We start from the raw sequence: 23,705 nt of genomic DNA, 5'->3' as shown, positions 1-23,705 counted from the left end.
GTAGTGTACATCTATAGCGTACTATCATCATACAGTAAAATATGCCGAGGAACGTTCGGCCCAATCCATAATTTAAAATAATGTCGAAGAACATACGGCTCAATCCACATTTTCCATTATATCATCATATATATATATATATATATCCATCCCGAGATGCGGTGACGAGCATCATCACATATGGCATCATCGTATACTTCACTTCATCGTATACGGCACCTCATCCTTGTATACTTCTACGTATATATAGCCGGCCTGAGACTCGGTGAATAAATAGTAAAACTAGGCACGACCGTATTCCCGGCCCTCTCATGGGACTCGGAGGAAAATGGGTTACAGGGTGCTCGAGTAGAGTAGTGAGAAACTATATGCAACTAAGTCATCATTTGAGACTCAATGAAATAGTCAAGTGAATCGTCACCTGAAGATCAGAGTAGTAATCGTCTTAAGTATCTTCTAAGCATCGTTACAGAGCATATCAACTGGAGTTTCAGGAATCGTAGACGTGTATCGAGACAAGGTTAAACAGCTTATGGAAGTAGAGACATTTGTCGTCGCAGAGACTTTAGGAATAGGAGCTGGCACATTCAAGTATTATTCAGCAGATAAGAGACTCGAGGGTAGTTCAACTATTTTAAGAATTTTAATACCAAGTAGTAAATAAAAGTCACAAGTTATACCTAGAGCTTATAACTGGAACTACCTCCACCTCATCATATGCTATTACATTTATACTTAAGACCTTCAAAAAGGAAGAACAGACAGGCTCTACATATACTACTATTCATGATCTAGCAGCCTTAAAAGGCAATAACTCAACTATTACAGGCGTCTTAACATCACAAAGTGAATAAAGTTTATGAATTACACCTGGAGTTTCACGAGTGGAATTATACCCACATTTCATATACAAACCATTCATAACTTATACCTAAGACATGCCAAAAGAAAAGAAGAATAGCTCTACATACCTGTTATTGGTTAGTCACATCCAGACTCGCTTCGGTACTCCTTTAACCTATTTAACACGGAAGTAATACTAAGGTTAGTAACTTTTGACTTTCCAGTTCCTAAATCCACAACCAAGAACCCATAGGAATCAATTCCTTATTCTCCCTTCTCGACTAGTCTCGACTAGTCTTTAACTAGTTAAGAAGTTAACGGAAATCGGACAGTACCTCCTCTATAATGTGCCCTATCCAAATTTTCAATTATGTCCCTAATACCTACAGCCAAACAAAAACATAAACAGAAGCTCATATATATATAAAACATGGCAATATTATACAATACAACCTCCGAACGACTCGCTCGAAATTATGATATCCAAAATAGGGTTTCTAGTTTTTATTTTGCGAAACCTTTAACCGTACGAAGCAGAGGGGAATGTGGCTACAACCAGAATCTCCCCCACCTATTTTAGGATACATTTAGGACCTGAAACACACACCACACAACCAGCAGCAGCCTCCACACACACAACGCCTCATTTTGACTATAATTTAACTACGACGACTTCAATTTTGATTGTTTCTATCGTCGAGAATTTCCACGACCTTTTTTATACTTGCAGCAGTATAAAAGGTATATAATACACTACATAACAATACCATAAACTTAAAATTATAAGGGAAGACCTTACCTTTCCCTAAATTGGCCAAAACTCGCCAAAACCCGCCTCGAAAAATCTCTTGATGTGCTGAAACGGACTGGACTGGTTGCTGTCCGTTTGGTGCTGCTCCAAACCTTAAATTTACATTATTAACACCCTCATAACATATACAAACCCTTAATAACATGTGGGAGAAGAGAATCAATCCATAGCTTATCAAATGGCTTTCCAAACATGCTGAAAATTAACTTCGGAACCTCCTTGACGCGGCTGAAATGTTGTGGCTGCTTGTTACTCGTTTTTTCTTCCCCAAATAGGATTTTTACGTTGTTAAACACCATTATACCACCGTAGGATACCTTAAATAATTAATTTATGGAGCAAAATTAGAACGTACCTATTTTTCTCTCCTAGCCGTCCTCTTTTTCTCTCTAGACTTAGGGTTTTGCTTCCTTTGCTTTGGCTATTTTTTTTGGATCAGAACTGAAGCTATTAGTCATATATACATATATTTAGGTGGTCCTAGGGGGTGAAACGTGTCATCCCCTAAGGGGGACACGTGTCCAGCCCCTATTGGGCCTCGAATCCATGCCATCAAGGAGGGGCTACCATGTGTCCTTGCGGGCCCCACCTCCCAAGTAGGTGGGTCACCTGCTTGCTTGAGGTGCTGCCATGTGTCGCTCCTCCATTGGCTTCCACGTGTCATCTTTTCCCCTTCTTTGTGGGTTCGTAATCTCGTCTTATTTTAAAAACCTGTGTAATTCATACTACGTAAGCTTGATATGTCTTTAAGTAACTCAAGTGTATAGGACTTCTAAATTATTAGCTTACGTAGGTAAATCAAGTCCTATGATTCATTTCTTGGCCTCCAATTGCTTCTGGATTCTTATGACTCTCTTTCCAACCTTCCCTACTATGGGGTATCTCATTCTCCTTTACTTAGCGTCATTTGATAGTGTAGTAGCTTATACGGCTAACATGATAATGTCTAAGGAACTTAAGATACATTTTGAGCTCGAGAGTGTAGGGTGTAACATGAACTTCTTGCTCTTACTTCTTTTTCAAATCCAAAACGCGGCTGCTCCTTCTCATAAGCCCTAAAAATCTATTTAAATGCCCTCCTTCAATTATTGTCGGACCCAGAAAAATAAACAAATAAAAAGTTACGCCATTATAGCGCCTGGAATATGTCTCTGAATTTTTCATGTTGGAGCGATGCGCCCTTATAGCGCCTGCAAAGAATTTGTAGTTTTCCTCCTGGCACGGCGCGCCGCTGCAGCGCCTGAATCATGTCTCTGAAGTTTGCCTGTTGGCGCAGCGCGCCCTTATAGTGCCTGCAGAGAATTTTTCTCCCTTCTTTCTTGTGCTTCTCCAAACTTCCTTCATTTACTTAAACACATACCTTAGTTCACACTTGATTGGTATTTCATTCAAAACACACCTTTTAGCTCCAACATCTTCTCAAAACATCTATAAATATGGGTAAACATGGCACGTGGGCTCATAAATGCGCCCAAGATCACCCGGCCAAACTTTTATGGGTTGGGCTCAAGATAATTTGTATTGGATTCAATCTCAACCAATTCAAGACTTAATCCATTTTAAAAAAATCTTTAATTGAGCCCAATTTAATCTCCAATTTCAACCTGTTTTAATTCTCTTTATTTGTATTAGTGTAATGTATGTTCTCATATTAAAGATATGAATTACGATCTATTTTATATCTTTTAGGATTAAACTATCCATTTGTAAATTTTTATTTTTATTTTCTTGAGTTGAAATTCAAGTTGTGGTTATAAAAAGGTAAATAGTAATTATTGTTGTGAGAATAATGAGTGAATGTCATTATATAACTTTTCCCCCACCTCCATTGTTTCCCACTTACATATTTTACTCAGCTTTTCCTACTTTATTTTGGATATAAATAGCCAAAATGAGTTTGTGTCGCAGGTGTTGAGCGATCTAGTCTGTGTGCAATTCATAACACAGATTGGAAAAATACAACTATCTATCTCTGCATTTCTTTCTAATTTCTGCTTTCCTTCTTATTTTACTAAGTTAATTTATTTCATAATACATTATCAATACGAAGCTCTAATTTTTCCCAGAAAAATTAACTTCTATATCAGAATATGGAAATTTTCAGTCATTAGTTGAATTCAAAATCAATTATGAAGATATGTATCTTATTGATAGTGCCACAACACAGACTATTTTAACAGATAAAAAATATTTCTCTTGTTTGATTATGAAAAAAACTAATGTTAATACAATATCTGATAGCACAAGAGTAATTGAAGGATCCAGAAAAGCTAAAGTTGTACTTATCGGAAGAACAAATTTAATAATTAATAAAACATTATATTGTAGTAAGTCTCACAAAAACTTATTAAGTTTCAAAGACATTCGTTAAAATGGTTATCATATTGAAACTACAAATGATAAAATAATGAATATATTTACATTACTATAATAATATCGGGCAAGAAGTTTATACATGAAAAATTACCCGCTCTTTCATCCGTCTTATACTTCACAAGTATTAGCATGATTTTATTTTATCATTTGGCATGATCGATTGGGCCATCTCGGTTCTAATATGATGCGAAAAATAATTGAGAGTTCACATGGACACTCTTTGAAGAACCAAAAGATTCTTTAATTTGAAGAACCAAAAGATTCTTCAATTTGAAGAATTTTCTTATGCTTCATGTTTTTAAGGAAAATTGATTACTAGACCATCAGTAATCATTAAATATTATATGGTTTTAATAGATGCATCTACAAGATGGTCACACGTGTGCTTATTATGAAATCGTAATATGGCATTTGCGAAATTACTTGCTCAAATAATTAAGTTAGAAGTACAATTTCCAGATTATGCAATAAAGAAAATTCGTCTTGATAATGCTGGCGAGTTCATATCTCAGATATTTAATGATTATTGTTTGTCCACTGGGATAACAGTTGAGCATCCGGTTGCTCATGTTCATACTCAAAATGGTCTAACAAAATCATTAATTAAACGTCTTCAATTAATTGCTAGACTAATGCTTATGAGACCAAAACTCTCCATTTTATTATGGGGTCGTGCTACTTTACATGCAATAAATTTTGTGCGGATCAGACCCACAAGTTATCATAATGTCTCCCCATTACAATTGGCTTTTGGTCAGAAGCTGAACATTTCCCATCTTAGAATATTTGGATGTGCAGTATATGTTCCAATTTCTCCACCATAACGCACAAAGATGGGACCCCAAAGAATATTGGGGATATATGTTGGGTATGAATCTCCTTCTATCATAAACCTATGACTGGAGATTTATTTACTGCAAGATTTGTTGATTGTTATTTTGATGAATCAGTATACCCAGCATTAGGGGGAGAAGATAAGCAGTTGAAAAAGGAAATAGATTGGAATACATTATCACTATCTCATTTAGATCCTCATACAAATACATGTGAACTGGAATTTCAAAACATAATTTATTTGCAAAATATTGCAAATCAACTGCCAGATGCATTCACTAACCTATCAAGAGTTACCAAACTCATATTCCAGTTGTTAATGCTCCAATTCGAGTTGATGTCCTAGTAGGATAATTAATTAATCAAAATGAGTCTAAACCACATTTAAAAAGTGGTAGATTGATTGGTTCCAAAGATACAAATCCTCGAAAAAGAAAAAGAGCAAACAATCAAGATGGTCATGATATGAAATAACCTGCTCAAGAAGAGAGAGGAGACATAACAATTGATAAAACCATGGAAGAGGTTAAGGCGCCTGAAAATGATGAAGAAATTTCAATAAACTATGTCTTATCAAGAAAAATAATGTTGCTATTGAAATAATGCAACAAAATGGAGATCTTGAACCAAAATTTGTCGATGAATGTAGACAGAGGAATGATTGGCCAAAATGGAAAGATGCAATTCAAGTTGAATTAACTTCGCTTGAAAAAAGTGAAGTTTTCGGACTAATAGTCCGAACATCTGAATGTATAAAACTAGTGAGGTACAAATGGGTCTTTGTGCGAAAAAGAAATGAGAAAAATAAAGTCGTAAGATATAAAACACGGCTTGTGACACAAGGATTTTCGCAAAGACCTGGCATTAATTATATGGAAACATATTCTCCTGTGGTGCATGTAATCACTTTCAGGTATTTTATAAATCTGGAAGTTCATGAAAAACTTAGCATGCATCTGATTGATGTCGTTACAGCCTATTTAGATGGCTCTCTAGATAACGATATTTTTATGAAAATTCCTAAAGGATTTAAAATGCCTGAAATATATAAAGATTCCCGGAAAACTTGTTCAATAAAACTTCAAATTTTTTTATATGAGCTAAAACAATTAGGGCAAAATGTAGTACAATCATCTTAGCGAATATTTGCTAAAAGAAGGATATAAAAATGATTCGATTTGCCCTTGTATCTTTATGAAAATGTATGAATCTGAATTTGTCATAATAGCCGTATATGTTGATGATTGGAAATTATCGAAACTCCTGAAAAACTTTCAAAGGTTATAAAATGTCTGAAAAAAGAATTTGAAATGAAAGACCTCAAAAAGATAAAATTTTGTCTTGGTCTACAAATTAAATATTTTGCAAATGAGATATTTGTCCATCAATCAACATATACAAAAAATATCTTAAAGATATTTTACATGAATAAAGCACACCCACTGAGTACCCTAATGGTTGTGAGATCTCTTGATATTAATAAAGATCCATTTCGACCTCATGAAAATGGTGAAGAGCTTATTGGTGCTAAAATACCATATCTTAGTGCAATTGGTGCATTAATGTATCTTCCCAACAATTCTAGACCAAATATAGCTTTTTCTATAAACTTGTTAGAAAAATTTAGTTCTGCGAAGATACTGAAATAAAATTAAGCATATATTCAGATATCACAGATATGGGATTATTTTTACTCAAATGAATCTATGTCAGAATTGATTGGTTATGCAGATGCAAGATATTTATCTGATCTCCATAAAGGTCGATCGCAGACGGGCTACTTATTTACATGTGGTGGTACAGCTATATCATGGCGTTTAACAAAGCAAACTATGGTTACCACTTCTTCAAATCATGCAGAGATAATAGCCATTCATGAAGCAAGTCAAGAATGCATTTGGTTAAGATCAATAACTCAACACATTCAAGAAACATGTGACCTTTCTTTGACAAGAGACGCTCCAACAATATTGTATGAAGACAATGCTGCATGTATAGCTCAATTAAAGGGAGGATATATCAAAGGAGATAGAACAAAACATGTTTCAGCAAAATTCTTCTTTACCCATGATCTTCAAAAGAAAGGTGAAATAGATGTTCAACAAGTTCGTTCAAGTAATAATTTAGTAGATATGTTCACCAATGCATTGCCAACTTCAACCTTTGAGAAATTGAGATACAAGATTGGAATACGTCATCTTCGAAATATTAAATGATGGCTTCATCAGGGGAGTATAATACGCTCTGCAATTTTTTTTTCTTAGTCTAGATTTTGTTCCACTAATTTTTCCTAGCAATGTTTTTAATGAGTCAGCAATCAATACGTATTGGAAATAACTATATATATTTATTTTTCTATACATGGATATCCAAGGAGGAGTGTTGTGAGAATAATGAGTGGATGTCATTATATAACTTTTCCCCCACCTCCATTGTTTCCCACTAACATATTTTACTCAATTTTTCCTACTTTATTTTGACTATAAATAGCCAATGTCCGTGTGCAATTCATAACACAGATAAAAAAAATACAATTATCTCTCTCTGCATTTCTTTTTAATTTGTGCTTTCCTTCTTGTTTTTGCTACGTTAATTTATTTCATAATAATTATTATATTATAGAAAATTATAGAAATGTGAACTTGAGAGGACGACCAAGGACAGAATTGTCTAGAAGCATACTTTCTTCTCCAAAACAGAAGTAGAAACATCCGCAATTCTCCAAATCCAAAACAGAAGAGCATTCAGGAACGACCTCTTTCAGCGCCATAGCGCTAACTGTTAGATTTAATTGATACGGGGCCGCTGTGAATTGTGGTTACGCAAGGCTGCAATGCCTCCAACTCCGCCAGTTGGATTCAGAAGGACGATTCAATGATGCAGGCCTTCCAATATCGAATTACTGCACAAGGTAATTAGTCTAATCCGTTGGTTATGGTCTGTTAAACCTATGTCTAGAAATATCTGCTCTCTCATCTCTTTTCCCTCTTTTAGTTCTCCTTATTCACATTCGCTATTTCACCACTCTGAATGACTATTGTTTCAGCTGTGCGAAAATTAAAGAACAAATTTAGTAGCTAGAAATAAGGAATCTTTCCTTATCTGCTTTGGATTCTCCTTATATATCAATAACAATAATTTTTCTGAATTCTCAATGTTTGCTAAAAATATGTGTTGAAAATTGTTGCGAAAACTATAACTTGTACTTCTCAGATAAAGCCGTGAAATCTATATCTTTGGGTTGTCAAATAGCTGGAGTCTACGAACAACGGTACAAATATACTTAGTAACAGATTGCTTCAAGGTGTTAAATTAGCGACAACTGAGTGAATTGTCATGGCGATTAATCATAATTCAAACAGATTCCTCTTAGAAATAGATTAAGGTTGGATAGTCTTAGTGTAATTCATGCTATTGGATTACTAATTACCTTAAAGTTCTGTATATTGACATTTATCTTTGCCTTTCACTACCTTTGTTTTGCATAGTTGTGTCCGATACTAATTAGTTTTATTCATATGTTTTAACAGAGTTGGTAAATATCTTCCTGCAGCCTAACTGATGAAATTTAACATGTATAAATTGCCTAATAGAAATGCCTACAGAATGCTAATGACATACTTTTTCAGTGTGATGCATTTACCCCAACAAGGGTTTGTAAGCTATGCAATTATTTCACTGTCCATGGCCCTTTCCTTCTCGAGTGAAAAATTGCTGCAATTCATAGGACTTCAGGGCTGAAGGATCCATGGAATTCTCAAGGAAGCAAATGTTTGTTTTGCTTATTTCGTGGAGCAGAGTAAGATTTCTTGACTTGAACAATTATTCCATTGAAATCTCTACCTCCTAAAGGATATTGATTTTAAGTTGTTTTTTTACGGATTGAACATTGGAAACTTGATTCTGGAAATTTCAGTGACATAACGTCAATAATAATAATAGAAGCTAATTTATTTGGTCAGCTAGACAAGAGACTCGAGAAATATCCCAATATGTTAATAAGAACTATTAAAATAGCCAATTATTCATGATTGTCATCTTAAACTGATGGTTTGATTACTAATATTTCCATCGTTCTATAATTGCATTTTTTGTCTCTTTTCTTTTTATACTTTATAATTTACAGTCTTAGTTGTGGATATGCATTTTTTTAAACTATAGTTGTCTATTTGTTTATCTTTCCATCCTTTGCTTGCTCCTATTGCTGCCACTGAGAATAGCAAAAATGCATTATTGCTTAGTAAAATTCATACTACATTTCAATATGAGTAATTTTATCCAATTCAAAACTGAGAATATTCATTATTACCAAATAAAAATTGTGAATTCAATGGTGTCTACCTATTTGAATTTGCAGTGTGGTGCATGACATATTTCATTTACTTCAATTTAGCTTATCAGAGGACATAATCAATGCTCAAATAAGATATTAGAAAATAAAACACATAGTTGTATGATGTCTCTTTTCTGTTTTGTACTTCAGTTAACCTATTGATATTTATCGATGACAGTTACAATAGCTCAATTAAAGTTCATGACTTGCGAAAAAAGACAATATTAATTTAAGAGTTAAGACTGTTATTCCTTTAGTGCAGTGAAAAATCTAGGAAGCAATAATGCGATGAATGGTTACATTCTCTCTTCGATTTATATTGGATTAACTCTTTACTCTTTTCCCCTTCTTTTATTGATATCGAGTTGTAATTATATGTTTAATGATTAGCTACTCTCTATTACATGAGCCACTTATAATGGAGAAGAATACAATCAACTTCAAAGTTTCAAGCTATTAAAGAAAAGATAGTACTATGACGTAAAACACAAGATCCATATGACTTTGAGTCAACTTATTCATATGTCTCCTTGTTTGTGTCTAAAAATATTTGTTTCCTATTTATAGTGATGGAGTTTAGAATAATGTTATGTATACTTCTTTTTCCTCCATATGAACTCACTAAAAGTAGATACAGGTAGCTAATAGCTATTGTTCTTGAGAAATGGGTGCGTAGGTAGCATATGTACTGCTACAATTTCATCTTAGGAATCACCTCCTTGAGAAAATGTTTCTAAAGCATATCTAATGAGTACTTCTTCCGTCTTTTGATAGTTCTTCTCTCAATTATTGAAACTATCATCTTCTGGAACCTTTTCAAGTTGTAAATTGAAGTCCTCTAGACAGATTTTGCTATTATCGACATCTTGTATTTGTAATGTCTTCAAATTTCCCTTCCTCCTCCTCTCTTTTTTTTTTTTTTGGTTATTTGTGGATCAGAGTACTTATTTCTTTCCTGTGTTCCATATATGTGCAGGCACAACTTATCTTTCTCCCTCCCTAGAAATACCAATGCAAGTTTGTAGGTATCTGTCCAGTTCGTCTGATAGGACGGTAAGTCTGTACTCCACGCTAATTTTATGTCATAAATTAGGATCATATATACTTAGAAAATAATTTACTTTTGATAACTCTAGCATCAGATGATGATAGTTGCGATGCAAATTTTATTGACAGTATTTGGAATGAGTACTACCCATATGGTGTTTAATGGTAATTAGTACCTTGTAGAATTTGAGAATAATGAAATCTTTCTGAATGGGCATGATGCAAGATACAAATGAAACGTGCTTCCAGACCATCTGCAAGGCAATGAGCTAATCTCTATGATGTGTAAATTATTTTCTTCTTTTACATGGGTTTGATATACTTGAGCCGAGGGTCTTTCGGAAACAGCTTCTCTACATCCACGAGTTAGTGGTAAGGTCTGCGTACACTCTACCCTCTCCAGACCCCACTTTGTGGGATTTCACTGGGTATGTTGTTGTTGACATACAAGGCAAGTAGTATGTATAAAGATTCATAAACAGATTTCTTAACTACATTGTTTAAAACCTATGTGCTTAGACAATTGGTAAATGCTTCAGTTTAATATTAGTTGCATTGGAATGTTGCCTTTCCTGTCTATAGTGATAAATCAGATAATTCTTATATAATGTATCTTTGTTTGCTTGGCAGTGTCTACAAGTGGCATAATGAGCCATTTGATCTTGCATTCATGGTAAAGGCTTTTGAAGATCTTAATGATTTAATATGTTACAGGATTCCATTCTGAATTTGTTAGCTTTAGTCGAATTTAAATTACATTGCCGCATTGCGTTGACGTAGCCATAGCCGTAGACAACTCACAGAGAGGTTAACCTCCAGTATTGCAGGGTGTAAGTAGTTGATAAGATTAGTTGGAAAGACGAAAAACGAACGGAAAAAAAGCCTAATCTTATTGAGAGAAATGGGTAATATGAACTGAAACTTTCATCATTATTAGCTCCCCTTTTGGTCAGAAGTTAAAACTTGAAACCTTGAATTTTTGAAGTAGTGTTTGGACATGCATTTTATTTGGAAAAATTTACAATTTTGTGAGTGGAAGTCCCCAAAACTGGTCAGATCATTGATATTTAAAGCTCCTAAATGTGAAATACTCATCCATGAAGTTGGCTTACGTTGCAGGGAAAACTAGAGGGACTATGGCTGGAGGCAGTGGAAATATTCATTAGTGAGAGGTATATAATATGTATTCTTACATTCATTTTTTGTATAGTGTCATATTTATATATTTCAAGTATTTAGTTTGCTTATAATTTAAGACTATGTATAACACCTGTTGATTGTAAACAATAGTTCTCTCTACTCTTATGTATTTGATATGTCCTCATTTGAAAGAGAGAGTTGGTATATTTTTAAAGAAGAGAATCAATTAGACCATACGGTCTTATTTTCATTGCTTAGGAGAAAATAAAATATTCTTACTATATTTCTAGGAAAATCACAGTTGGTTGGTTGTAATCTTATAAGTTGTTCTTCTTGATAATTTTGAGAAGACATTTTATATATATATATATATATACCCATATATATGGGTTTGGCCTAAAGCACTATTACTTTGTCTTCCATTAGGTGTCCCTTTTCAATTTGGAGGAAAGATGAATGCACTTAGTGAAGTTCTTGCCATGGAAATAATAAGAATCCATAGGAACATGACCAAAGTGCTGCAGGAATGCCCCAATAATGACATTCTATGGATTGCTTCAATTGGATGGCACCTCATCGAAGTCCATATATATTAGAGATTTTAGACAAGAAGTTATTTTAGGCTGAACGGGATTTTGCATTAAACCATAGAGCTATTTTGTTTCTATACTCAAGTTTGTAACTATGACAAATCCGTTTTGTTCATGCCCATCTAGTATGTTAAATTTTTTGAGATTACGTGGGTCAATGTCATGATCCAATTCGAATTTTAGTTCAATTGAGGCCAATTCATTTGAGTCCAAAGTAAATTTGGGTAGGTCATGACTCAATTCAATTTTTATTTCAACCCATTTTAGTATTTTCAATGTCAACTCATTTGACGCCCTTATTTACCGGTGCACAAGTAGGTGTATGTAATGTTAGTAATTCAATTAGGAAAACGAGCGAGTTATGTTAGTAAAACGTTTTTTTACTTATCTTGATAAAATAAAATATATTTTCCGCCTCTTTGGTGCTTTAATAATGATTTAATTGATCCTCTTGATATTATGACCAAACTTTTATTGAAATAATAATTCTTCTTACAGATTATGATATATGATAAATATTTTATCTTAAATCGAGTTTACTTTGTACCTAATACTTTCAAATATTATTAATCATAATTTAGCTAAATTTTCTATTTGGTTGGTTCATGATATTTCTTGAAAGATTATGTTCTTAAATTGGATTATAAATGACGTTGTGCATTCCTTTAAAGTTTAAAAATATGATTTCTTCATAAAATATATAAAATCTATTTTATGAAGAAAAAATACCAAATATTTTTCCGCTCATTTATCAAACATTAAAAAATAAATATTTATATTTAATGACACATCCTACGTCTCATCCAGCTTTGGCAAAATCATAAAATGGAACGTGATCTGCCTGTCTAATAATTTAAAGGTTACGTTGACAACATGACCACGTGCATCATTTAAAAGGTAAACTAATAATACGACGTTGTTTAATTTGTTGATGGGAGAATGCATAAAATTTCTTTTGAATTTGTCTTGAAAAGGTGAATACACATTCAAATTATACATTATCGCGATTTATTTTATACAATACACTATTTAAAAGTGAATTTAATTAATGTCTCCCTAAAATTGATGTGACAAAAAAGAATTAAAAAAACAAAAAAAAAAGTACGTTCGAGTTAAAAACTAAAGTAAAAAAAATCAGAATCCTTCTTCCACTCCCCCACCCCCACATCCACCCCACACCTCTTCTTATTCTTACTCTGTTGTTGATGCAAAAATCAACATTGAAAATCCTCACCTTCTTCCCTACATATCACTGCAACTTTGCCAAAATATAGTGAGAAGAAAGCTCTAAAATCACCATTGATTTCTCACCAAACAGAACATCAATCAATGAAGAAGGACTGTCACATCCCTATTAATATCATTATCACTGTCAAAAATCACAACATTATCACCCGATTTGATCATCTCCACCATATGCAATTTCTCTCTTCCTTCCCTCTAAAAAAGAGATCTCTCCCTTCGCCGAAAAATTAATGAAGAAAGCGTTAGAAGATGTAATGACTTATTCTGTTGTTATTAAAAATATCTGCGGTAAAGGTACACGAATCTCATTCATCATAAGGTCAAGATCAATTTCTTGGTATGCGAGTGCATTAGCTATGAATTAAGGTCGTACTATGCTCCTATCTCAAAGTTAAGTTGAAAGTGCCTTTTCGATTTAATTTTGGACTTGAGTTTAAAAGGTTAACTTCAAACGATCATATCTCTCAGCCTATAATGAATTGGGTCAATTACCTATCAAATTAAAGGCCTTTGAGTTTTCTTTCCAATGCTACCAAGTTTGCGTTTTTCAAAGTCCGGAGTAAAAAGTTATGACCCTTTTATTGAACACTGTCCAGATTGAGCTGCCAGAGCGGGATCTAGGCCGCTGTAGCGCGATCCGACTGGCGAGAATTCATTAAGGGCGTATTTTTACGATCTTCTTCTTTCCCTAAGTACCAAAATAGATGAGGGTTACCCTAGAAATCTCCAAAAAGCTACTCTAGGCTTAAAGAGAAGGGAAGAAGGGAATTCTAGCGCAAGGAAGGCCACAACCTATGAATTTCAGGCATGTCTTCATAGTTTCTCCTTTCGGAAGTCAAGGACCGTGCTATAATCCTTCTACAATTGTTTGGCGCTCTGGTAGGCTAGGTTTTCTCAATTGAGTAGTTGTAAATCCATTCTCATTGTTTAATATAATGTAGATTGACGGAGAATTTCATTCCTAGGCCTTCGAGCACGGAGTTTTGATGGTTAAATGGTTGTCAATTGACTTTTAGAGTGAAAATATATGATGTAGGCCATGATTATTATGTAACTAGCGATAAAGATCAAATCTTTGAATATTAACCTTGGTGAAAACTGTTTAAAAGGTCAATGACCCTTACGGGATTAAATGTAGATAATTGCTGGATTATTAAGAGATCTTGAGACTTGTGGGTTATGGCTATTAATGTATATAGATGAATGTGATTATGCAAATAATTGTGTGTTTATGCTTGCTATTCCATGTGAATTACTTGAGCGATGCATATCATGAAAGAAAGGGCGAATGTGAACTAGTGTTGATAAATCTCATGCCATGAACCTATTTGATTACCTGTGGCGGTAGGTTATGATTTAGTCTATATCATGAAGAGAGTCTTAATAGTGCATGATAGTGATTGAGTAATCTTGTGAATTTTTTTATGTATTTAATTATTGTGATTGAATGATTGATATGTAGTGTGATTGGTTTAAAATTCCAAGACCGTGAAATTTATAATCTTGAACTTGCTCTACCTAAAATGATGCCTTGAATAAGGAAGGCTTGATGAAATATTGTTAATGAAGGAAAAGGTAGAATGAAACTAATGAAATGACTAATTATGAACAATTGCATGAAATGAACTTGTTATTTGATTGTGCAAGTATGTGAACTATTCGTTGTGGATGTGATTATATGTCACGCCCCGGGAGGGTACCCTAGACGTAACCGGCACTCAGAAACCATTTCTGGCTCCCAAGCGAACCACATAGCCTGATCACACATCTGTTCATTCATTCAATTAGCGGAAGACAAAAAAAATAAAGAGAATATTTGGTGGGCAACTCAAAACATCAATCTAACTCAAAGAATAAAGGCCATGGGCCGACAGATCAACTAAAATATTTGTCATTTAAAAATAGTTTGACAAGAATAACTCAAGGATAGAAATACTCAATCGACTCATCACTATCTAGTCTATGAAGCCTCTATCGCTACTATCTATTTGGTGTCAATGACAAGTTCATGGCTACCTCAAATAAAAATGGAAAGGGCTAACTCGATGCAAGATTACATAAGCGGTGTCCTCCGAATGTAGGGGAGGACTCACCAATACGCTGAGTGTGTATAGATCCTCAATGGTGCTCCTATTGACGATCTCTTAAACCTGTCTCTGCATCATGAAACGATGCAGGTCCAAATGGACGTCAGTACATGGAATGTACGAGTATGTAATATAGCAGAATGAAACATACCTCAAGGAAGAATAACATCGGATCAACTATCTCGAATCAGAAAGGTAGGAGAGACTCACATAAGACATCATAAGTCTACAGTAAGAATACATTTCTAGACAAAGACCAATCACACATCATACAATCCAATCCAATCATACACAATACAGTTCAATCGAATCATATATCATCCGATTCAATCCAATTGTATACAATCGGTTCAACCCGGTCATATACGATCCGATCCAATTCAATCATATATCCTTCCATTCAACCCAATCAACCTATCATCTAATCCAATCCAGTCCAATCGTACACTATCAAATCATAATTTATCTAATCAAATCCGATCAATGCAATCAACTCACAATCAACTCAAAGGGCTCAACTCAATAAATATGCAAATTAAGTTATGCAATGTCTTACAATTCAACTCAATCATCTACAATCACAATTAAACCAATCAGATCAAGCACAATCCATTAAATTGGGAGTTTCTCTAACCGACAACCATCACTATATGAGCGAGTGATAGTACAACAAGCCGACGTTGTTGCCGCGTCCGTTCATACCTTGCCAGGGTATGAACGCATCAACCAATCATGGATCCAATCCAACCGAGTCCTATGATGTCAGGAAAAACATTTTGGGGAAGCATCCGACTTTAACGGTTCAATCCCCTCCTACGTTTGGCGACGTAGTTTATTGGTTTGAGTATGGACTATACTCTTACCCAATTCGGTGCTCGATACTCCTCCCAAGACTCAATATGCTCATATCTATCAAGTGAGTAAAATACTCAAAATGCTCATTCAGTCTCATCGGACTCTTTCAAATCAACTCATTTAGTTTCATTGGACTCTTTTCAAAACTCAATTAAATCTGGCCTCATTGGACCTTCTTTCAAATCGACTCATCTCAAATCATCAAACTCTTCTCTTTAAAATCTATACAATCTCAAAAATCGACATTTTAAAGTAAAAATACTCAACTCACTTATACTCAAAATACTTGTGTTCAAAAATAATTAAAAGACTTCTCTAACTCAACTCATGCTTAAACTCTTTTCAAATCATAGATGAAAATAATTACTCTTTAAACTCAAAATAGTGTATAAATAGTTTATGCAAAAATGGTTTCAAAATCATTTATTTTCAAAATGCTCATAAGACTCCAACCACATCAAATTAGGTAAATCACATATCACATAATCACATTAGACTCCAATCCACTTCATCACATAACATCTTCATCAATATACCTCTACATCAATCATTCTATACATATTAAATAAACACCATTCACGTCATCACTCACATCGTCATCAAAACATCATCATCATATATTATCATTTACATCATCATCAAACATTATCATCACATCATCGTCAAGTATCATCATCACATCAATCATCTAACATCTACTCCAAAATCCTTATTTTTGTCCTATGTTCATTTTATAAAAGCAAAGGGACATTCTTAACTAACCAATTCGTTCTTTTCATTCGAATCAATACATATATACACACAACTATCCATCTCAACCTCAAGACATTTATGACAAGAAATCTCATCTTGGGTTCATGTGAATGAAACATGAACTCATACCCTCAACAAAACTCAACTCCAAAAATATCGTCAATACCTATAAATCTATATACAAAGATACATTTGTAGTTAATAATATGAAAAACAACTATTTAGTAACTCAAGTCATTAAAATCATCAATCAACTAATAGTACTTAAAAATATTCTATAGTTTAGGAAAACTTTCAAGAAAACCTTCTTAGAAGGTTCAACTCTTTCACAACTCCTATCCAACACATCTATGGGCATATGGAAGAAATAAATCCATATTTTAGGTTAGCCTTACATACCTTGTTTGAAGACTTTGAAGGAACTTGATGTTAGGTCTTCAATGGAAGACTTGAATCCTTGAAACTCTTGAAGGCACCCTTTGTTGGAGATGGATTTGGAGAAGAAGAAGAAGAAGAGAGGGAAAATATTTAGGGCTTTTTAGAGAGAGAGAGGAGCTGAAAATAATGGTCCAAAATGCTCAAGGATGGTGTATATATAATTTGGAAAAAGTCCAAGTTGCCCATCTTCCAAAAATCTAGAAATTTGGGCAAAAGTCTTGCTGGCGCTATAGTGGCGCGTCGCGCCACTGCAGCGCCAAGCCAAAATAGGCTTAAAACCCTGCACACATAATAGTGGCGCGTCGCGCCAAGCCCCAAACTACTGAGGCTGTTTTCTGGCGCTATAGTGGCGTGGGGCGCCACTTGAGCGCCAAGCCTGAATTTCGCCCAGGCCTGAATATTTCTGCAGTACTAGTCCGTAGTAAAATGGTCATAACTTTTGACTACGAACTCAAAAAATTTCAATCTTGGTGGCGTTGGAAAGAAGACTCAAAGACCTTTAATTTGGTAGGTTGTGGTACACCCAGTTCTTTATATCCTAGGAGATATGGTCGTTTGAAGTTGACCCTTATACTAACTCGTCCGAAAACTTAATCGATTGGAGTTCTTTGGACTCGACTTGGTGTTAGAGATCCCTTATGACCCCTAAACACATCTAACACACTTCAAATACTTAGGAATTAATCCTAACTCACATGTAGAATTACAAGTCCTCCGGCCCGAGTCTACCCACACGTGAAGAAATGTTTGATTATTAGCAAAAAATTTTCTGGGGTGTCACATTATATTTGTGATTGTGATATTAGATCGGGTGTCACGTTCCGACATATATATTAGATCGGATGTCACGTTCCGCTACATATATTGAATCGGGTGTCACATTCCGACACATACTAACTATTGAATCGGGTGTCACGCTGACACATTAATAGTTTAGGTATGGGTTCCATGTGTAAGACTCCGGAAGTCGAAAAGTTGGAAACCAAAGAGAAGTCTTCAAAATGTTGACTGGACCCAAATTTAGGATCGTCTCTACGAGCCGTAGAGGTTTCTACGACCCATAGAAAAGAGTCGTAGAGGGAGTCTTGGTAGTTGATCATGACCAACCTCAAAGGAAGGTCCTACAGTAAAAGTTTACGACTCATAATCTTCGCGACGACCCATAAATACAACTCGTAGATAGACTTCAGAGGGTAAGTTTCAAAATTCCCTCAAGGTCAAGTTTATGACCTTGACAGGACGGACCATAGAAGATGTTACGAGTCATAGGAATGACTCGTAACCAAACTTCAGAGACCTTTAGAATTTTCTATCATACCATTTCATCAAGTTCACATCAAGTTCAAGTCAAGAGGTTCACGTTTCTGATCAAAATCTTAGCACACACAACTATTTTATTTTTTCCAATCTTTTATTAAACACAATTCACATGATTATCATCGCAAACCTTATTTTCATTACTCTCCAATATATATACGAAAGTATATTCAAGTAATATACAAGATTTACGGGATTTTAAAAGTTTACTTGCCTTAGTCAATAACCGATCAATCAAGTATTTGAACCTTTCCCTTCCGAATAGTCTCCAACTCACCACAATCTAGTCAAATAATGATTCACAATCAAAATCGTAGTCTAACGACATCAAAAACATGAAATTCGAGAAAAATGAGTCAAAACGTCTCAAAAATATGATTCAAAATCAGGGTCTAAATCTGAAAATTTTTATATAAAAATATTATTTGAAGTATTTGAAACTGATTGGCGAAAACCATTTCGAAAACGAAGTTGTCTTCAAATCACAATCATCAATTTACCAAACCCAAGTTCTTGAACAAAAACCCTTAATTTTGGAATTCAAAAACACTAATTTTGATGTTTAAAACGAGTTATAATCAATGGGTAATCAAGATTATAGCTTAGAATCACTTACCCACTAGTTTTACATGAAAACTCTCTTTAAAATCGCCTCCCATGAGCTCCAAAATCACAAAAATGGTGGAATATTTCCTAATTCCCTGAGCTTGGAGAATTAACACTATTCAGGGATCATTACACCTTCACGATTGTGGCTCACTTAGCCCGCGATTGCCAAAGAGAGAATCCCAACCCTCCGTGATCGCGGCAGAGACCTCACGAACGCAAAGGTTCCACCAGCCTCTTTTCCAGGAACGCAACACTACCTCCTCGAACGCAAAGACCAATGAAGGGAACCTTCGCTAACGCTGGAGGAGTGCCACGAATGTGAAGAGGGTCACCTCTGCTGCAGAAACACAACAAACACAACCATACTAAGTCCCGAATGGACCCTTGGGATTCATTCGGAACCCCATGTACACAAATCATATATACTACCCCACTAAATTCGACGTTCCGGACTCAATGGAACTGTTGGAATTCGAATTCAAGGTTTTCTTGACCCGAAATCCGATAAGTCGCCAAAAAACTAACTTTGGGCATCAAAATATCAAATCACGCTCGGGACCTCTAAAAATTCAACCAAGACCACTTTTAGGTATAAAATCATTTTCCGAATCCAATGGAGTATTCAAAATTCCATTTCGAGTATCGGATCTCTGAATGTTGACCAAAGTTAATCTATGATCAAAATTTCATGAATTTTCAACTCAAGGCCTGAAGTCCAAATCTGATTCCGTCAACTCTCTTGGATCGAATTCCATATTTTAGAGCTAATGAAATCGACAGAATTCCATTCGGAGGCCCGAAACTCCGAATGGAATCAAATACCACTTTTTAAGCAACTAAAGCTTCAAGACTTGAAAATTTTCAAAAGTCTTCGCTTTTCAAAAGATTACACAAAACCAACTTCAAATACTGATCAAACATGACTCGGGGCAACTATTGAGAGGGACAAAACTGTCATTTTATGAAAAATACCAAAGATGACCTTCAGGGTCATTACACTACCCACTCTAGTAGACCTCACCTGTGATATTAAATTGGGTATGTTGTTTTTGTTTTTCTTTAATGCTCTAATTTTTGATTATTTTTTTGAAAATCCCAAACACTAGAATTGCTAAATGTTACTTAAACTAACCAAGAGAGTGAATATAATTAGACATTAGCAATGGAACTCAAACCATATTTGGCTAAATTAATTACTTGAGCTTTGCAGGATGGTTTACTTCATGCCAATGATTATTAATATGATTTCTGTTTGTCCTATGTCTTAAAAGAAATTTTGATGAGACTTGGATATGGACTTATAGATTCATGTATGTTACAGCTAAAGTTGATAGCCATCTCAAATCACATCGCATTTGTCAATCCGAAAGCACCTCTTTATCCACGTCTTGCTCTCGGGAAGTCATGGGATATAGTAAGTTTTTCTTTTGCTATATGCATATATATAGTCTATGTTTTATTAACCTATGTTTTATGGGATTTAGTACCAATATTGAATGTAGTAGTGATTGATTAATTGAAGAGCTCATTGTTAAGCCTCATATCCCTTGGTCGTAACAAGTCATGATGCGATTAACTTATGACTTTCTTCTCCTAGATGACTGTTACTAGGACAAGTGGTTACAACATTGATGAGGATGTTCCATTTGTCGAATGGGGCTGGAAGGGCCAAGCGCAACAACGTTCCCCTGCAGGGACACTGACATTTCATCGAAACAGCATGTGCGGTATGATCACTTCTATTTTGATCAGTGAAACAATTTTATGCTACTGTCATATGTTTGCACACAATGCTCTTTTTGGGTGGCGGTGGGGGCTCATAGGCAGAGAACTAGGGAACAGAGGTGTATTGGTTTTGCATTCATACTGAAAAATGTTATGGACGCGTTTGTAGGATCTCCTGCTAGAACTGTGGGTTGGCGTGATCCTGGATTCATACATATAAGTTTCCTGAAGGATTTGTGGCCAAATGTGGTGTAAGTTTTTCTGGTGGTCTATTTTTGTTACTTCCATTGACATGTACACCCGTTTTTGAGCTCTTATTTGTGAACTTGCAGATACACATACAAGTTGGGTCACTTGTTACACGATAGTTCAGTTGTTATGAGCAAGCAATATTCATTTAAATCTCCTCCATTTCCAGGACAAGAGTCACTCTTTTCTTCTAACACAATACAAGTACTTCTAACTTTTTTCTTAATTCTTTATGTTGTTTCAGCAAGAGCGCGATGGTTCAAATGAATATGCTGATTATCAGCCAGGTTCACTTATGACAACTGACACTCTTATTAAGGACCTTGATAACATTGACGCGGTTTTCCTTATTGGAGATCTCCCCTATGCAAATGGATATATCTCAAAATGGGATCACTTTACAGCGCAAGTAGAACCAATAACATCGAGAGTACCTTTCATGATTGCAAGGTTTGTTCATCATTAAGATTACCTTTTTGATTGTAGATAGACAGACTGCTTTCGATTATTTGATAATGTATTACACATATATCTTGTTTTTCGCTAACTCTCCACAATTTGTTTTATAGTGGTAATCATGAAAGAACTTGGGAGAACAGTGGATCAATATACAATGGTCTAGAATCAGGTGGAGAATGCGGTGTACCAGCTGAAACATTATACTATGTTCCTGCAGAAAATAGAGCTAAGTTCTGGTATGTGATTCATGCATGTACTTTATTGGTTCTGCTATATGAATCCTCACTATCCATGTCATTCCATTTAAGCTCATCTTGGTTCAATATTAGCGTTCTTCTGTTTCTATAACTGTGTTTTCTATTATTGTTCCTTGCAAACTAAAGGTTTAACTTAATCAACGTGTCGATTTTTCACATGAATGTGTGCATCTTGTTAACAGGTATGCAGATGATTATGGCACGTTTCACTTCTGTATAATAGACACTGAGCATGACTGGAGAGAGGGATCTGAACAATACAAGTGCATCGAGCAATGTTTTGCATCAGCCAATAGACATAAACAACCTTGGTTGATTTTCTCTGCTCATCATGTTCTTGGTTACTCGTCTAATGACTGGTATGCTAAGGAAGGCTCATTTGAAGAGCCCATGGGAAGAGAGCATTTGCAAAAGCTCTGACAAAAGTATAAGGTTGATATGGCAATCTTCGGGCACATCCATAACTATGATAGAGTTTGCCCAATTTATCAGGTATGCTTTATACTTCTAAACAAGTTTTAAGTTTTATGCACGTCACTAAGTTTTAAGTTTTATGCACGTCACTTATATTTTGCCGCCGCAGTTTACCAGAATTACTTTTAATAATAAAAATACGTTGTTGCAAATTTCTTTAATATTTTAAATTTATTGTAATACCCAAAAAATATGGCAACAACATTAAAATATTTACCAACAAAAAAAAAAGTCATGGCCAAAAATTTACTCTATATAAAGTTGTTGCCATTTATTGATATACTGCAACAATATCATTATTGTTGCTAAAGATTTGTTGCAAATTCTATACTTTCTTGTAGTGAGATTTTTGCAAGGTTTTCACAGATTATTCGTGGGGCTAAGTTTCTAACCCTCCTTTTGGTGATTCCCCAATAATTCCTTCCTTTATTTCATCATTTACGTTTTTTGAATAAAAAAAAGTCTAAAAAATATGGAAAAATATCTGTATGGGGTAATAATATTTAAAACATTACCAGGTCGTAACACATGAATAATAATAGAAATTGTGCAAAGAAAGAGAAGACGAATCACATGGCGAAATCATGAAGAAATACATGGAAGCAAGTTAAAGCAACGACATTGTATTAAAGAGTCTATAATATTTTTCCCATAAAAACCACATCGGACCAAAACACCTGGAGGAAAGGCTTACGGCTAAGGCTAGCCGTTATGAAACCGCCCCACCAGTAGAATCGGACATTACTCCGTATTTTTAAAGGTCATTAATTATGTTATTTATTATAAGTCATGATGTTTAATTATAGGCAGTCAACCCCTAGAAAATGACTCCTATATAAATTGTAGAATCATCACTTTGTAAACATAAAAAAAAAACATATAAGAAATCATACTTTACTTTACCAAATACTATCATCTTATTTTTCAAGCTATTTTTGTTATTCGTCTTACAAGCTTATCGTCTCAACCTAGCTTGTTGATATCTCCAAATCGTCGATATCATTGAAACCAGACCAATACATACTATCTTAAGCTCTGGTTTTTTTTGTTATATCCAATTTATTATTTGATTTAACTTTAGTTATTAATCAATTATCATATTAAAATCAAGACTTTATTTCTTATCCTTTAAACCTCACGTACAAATTCTAGTGTACTTTTTTTTTTGGATAAGAAACCCGATAAGAAAAATGTGGACATAGCTTATCTCATTACATATCCACTAATCAATCAAACGATCCCACTATGTATAAACTCCAACGC

At 34.7% G+C, this 23,705-nt stretch overlaps 1 protein-coding gene and 1 long non-coding RNA gene across 3 annotated transcripts; both read left to right on the top strand.

Moving 5' to 3' along the window:
- The first annotated feature begins 7,496 nt into the window (after positions 1-7,496).
- On the top strand, positions 7,497-12,347 carry LOC129891344 (uncharacterized). Of its 2 annotated transcripts, XR_008767176.1 has the most exons (6): positions 7,497-7,775; positions 8,494-8,663; positions 10,174-10,250; positions 10,875-10,917; positions 11,364-11,416; positions 11,811-12,347. It is a non-coding gene; the product is annotated as an uncharacterized LOC129891344 (long non-coding RNA). The 2 variants fall into 2 exon arrangements; XR_008767175.1 differs by lacking the exon at positions 10,875-10,917 and having other exon boundaries at positions 7,498-7,775.
- Positions 12,348-20,837: 8,490 nt separating this feature from the next.
- LOC129891343 (nucleotide pyrophosphatase/phosphodiesterase-like) lies at positions 20,838-22,401 on the top strand. Its single transcript, XM_055966660.1, has 3 exons — positions 20,838-21,702; positions 21,822-21,947; positions 22,151-22,401. Exons 1-3 carry the CDS (start codon positions 21,485-21,487, stop codon positions 22,386-22,388), a joined length of 582 nt encoding a protein of 193 aa, XP_055822635.1. The 5' UTR covers positions 20,838-21,484; the 3' UTR covers positions 22,389-22,401.
- The last annotated feature ends 1,304 nt before the right edge of the window (positions 22,402-23,705 follow it).

Source organism: Solanum dulcamara, chromosome 6 (assembly GCF_947179165.1).
Source record: "Solanum dulcamara chromosome 6, daSolDulc1.2, whole genome shotgun sequence".
Taxonomy (NCBI): domain Eukaryota; kingdom Viridiplantae; phylum Streptophyta; class Magnoliopsida; order Solanales; family Solanaceae; genus Solanum; species Solanum dulcamara.
The sequence above is the reverse complement of the archived record's forward strand: the minus strand, read 5'-3'. Positions and strand labels throughout refer to the sequence as shown.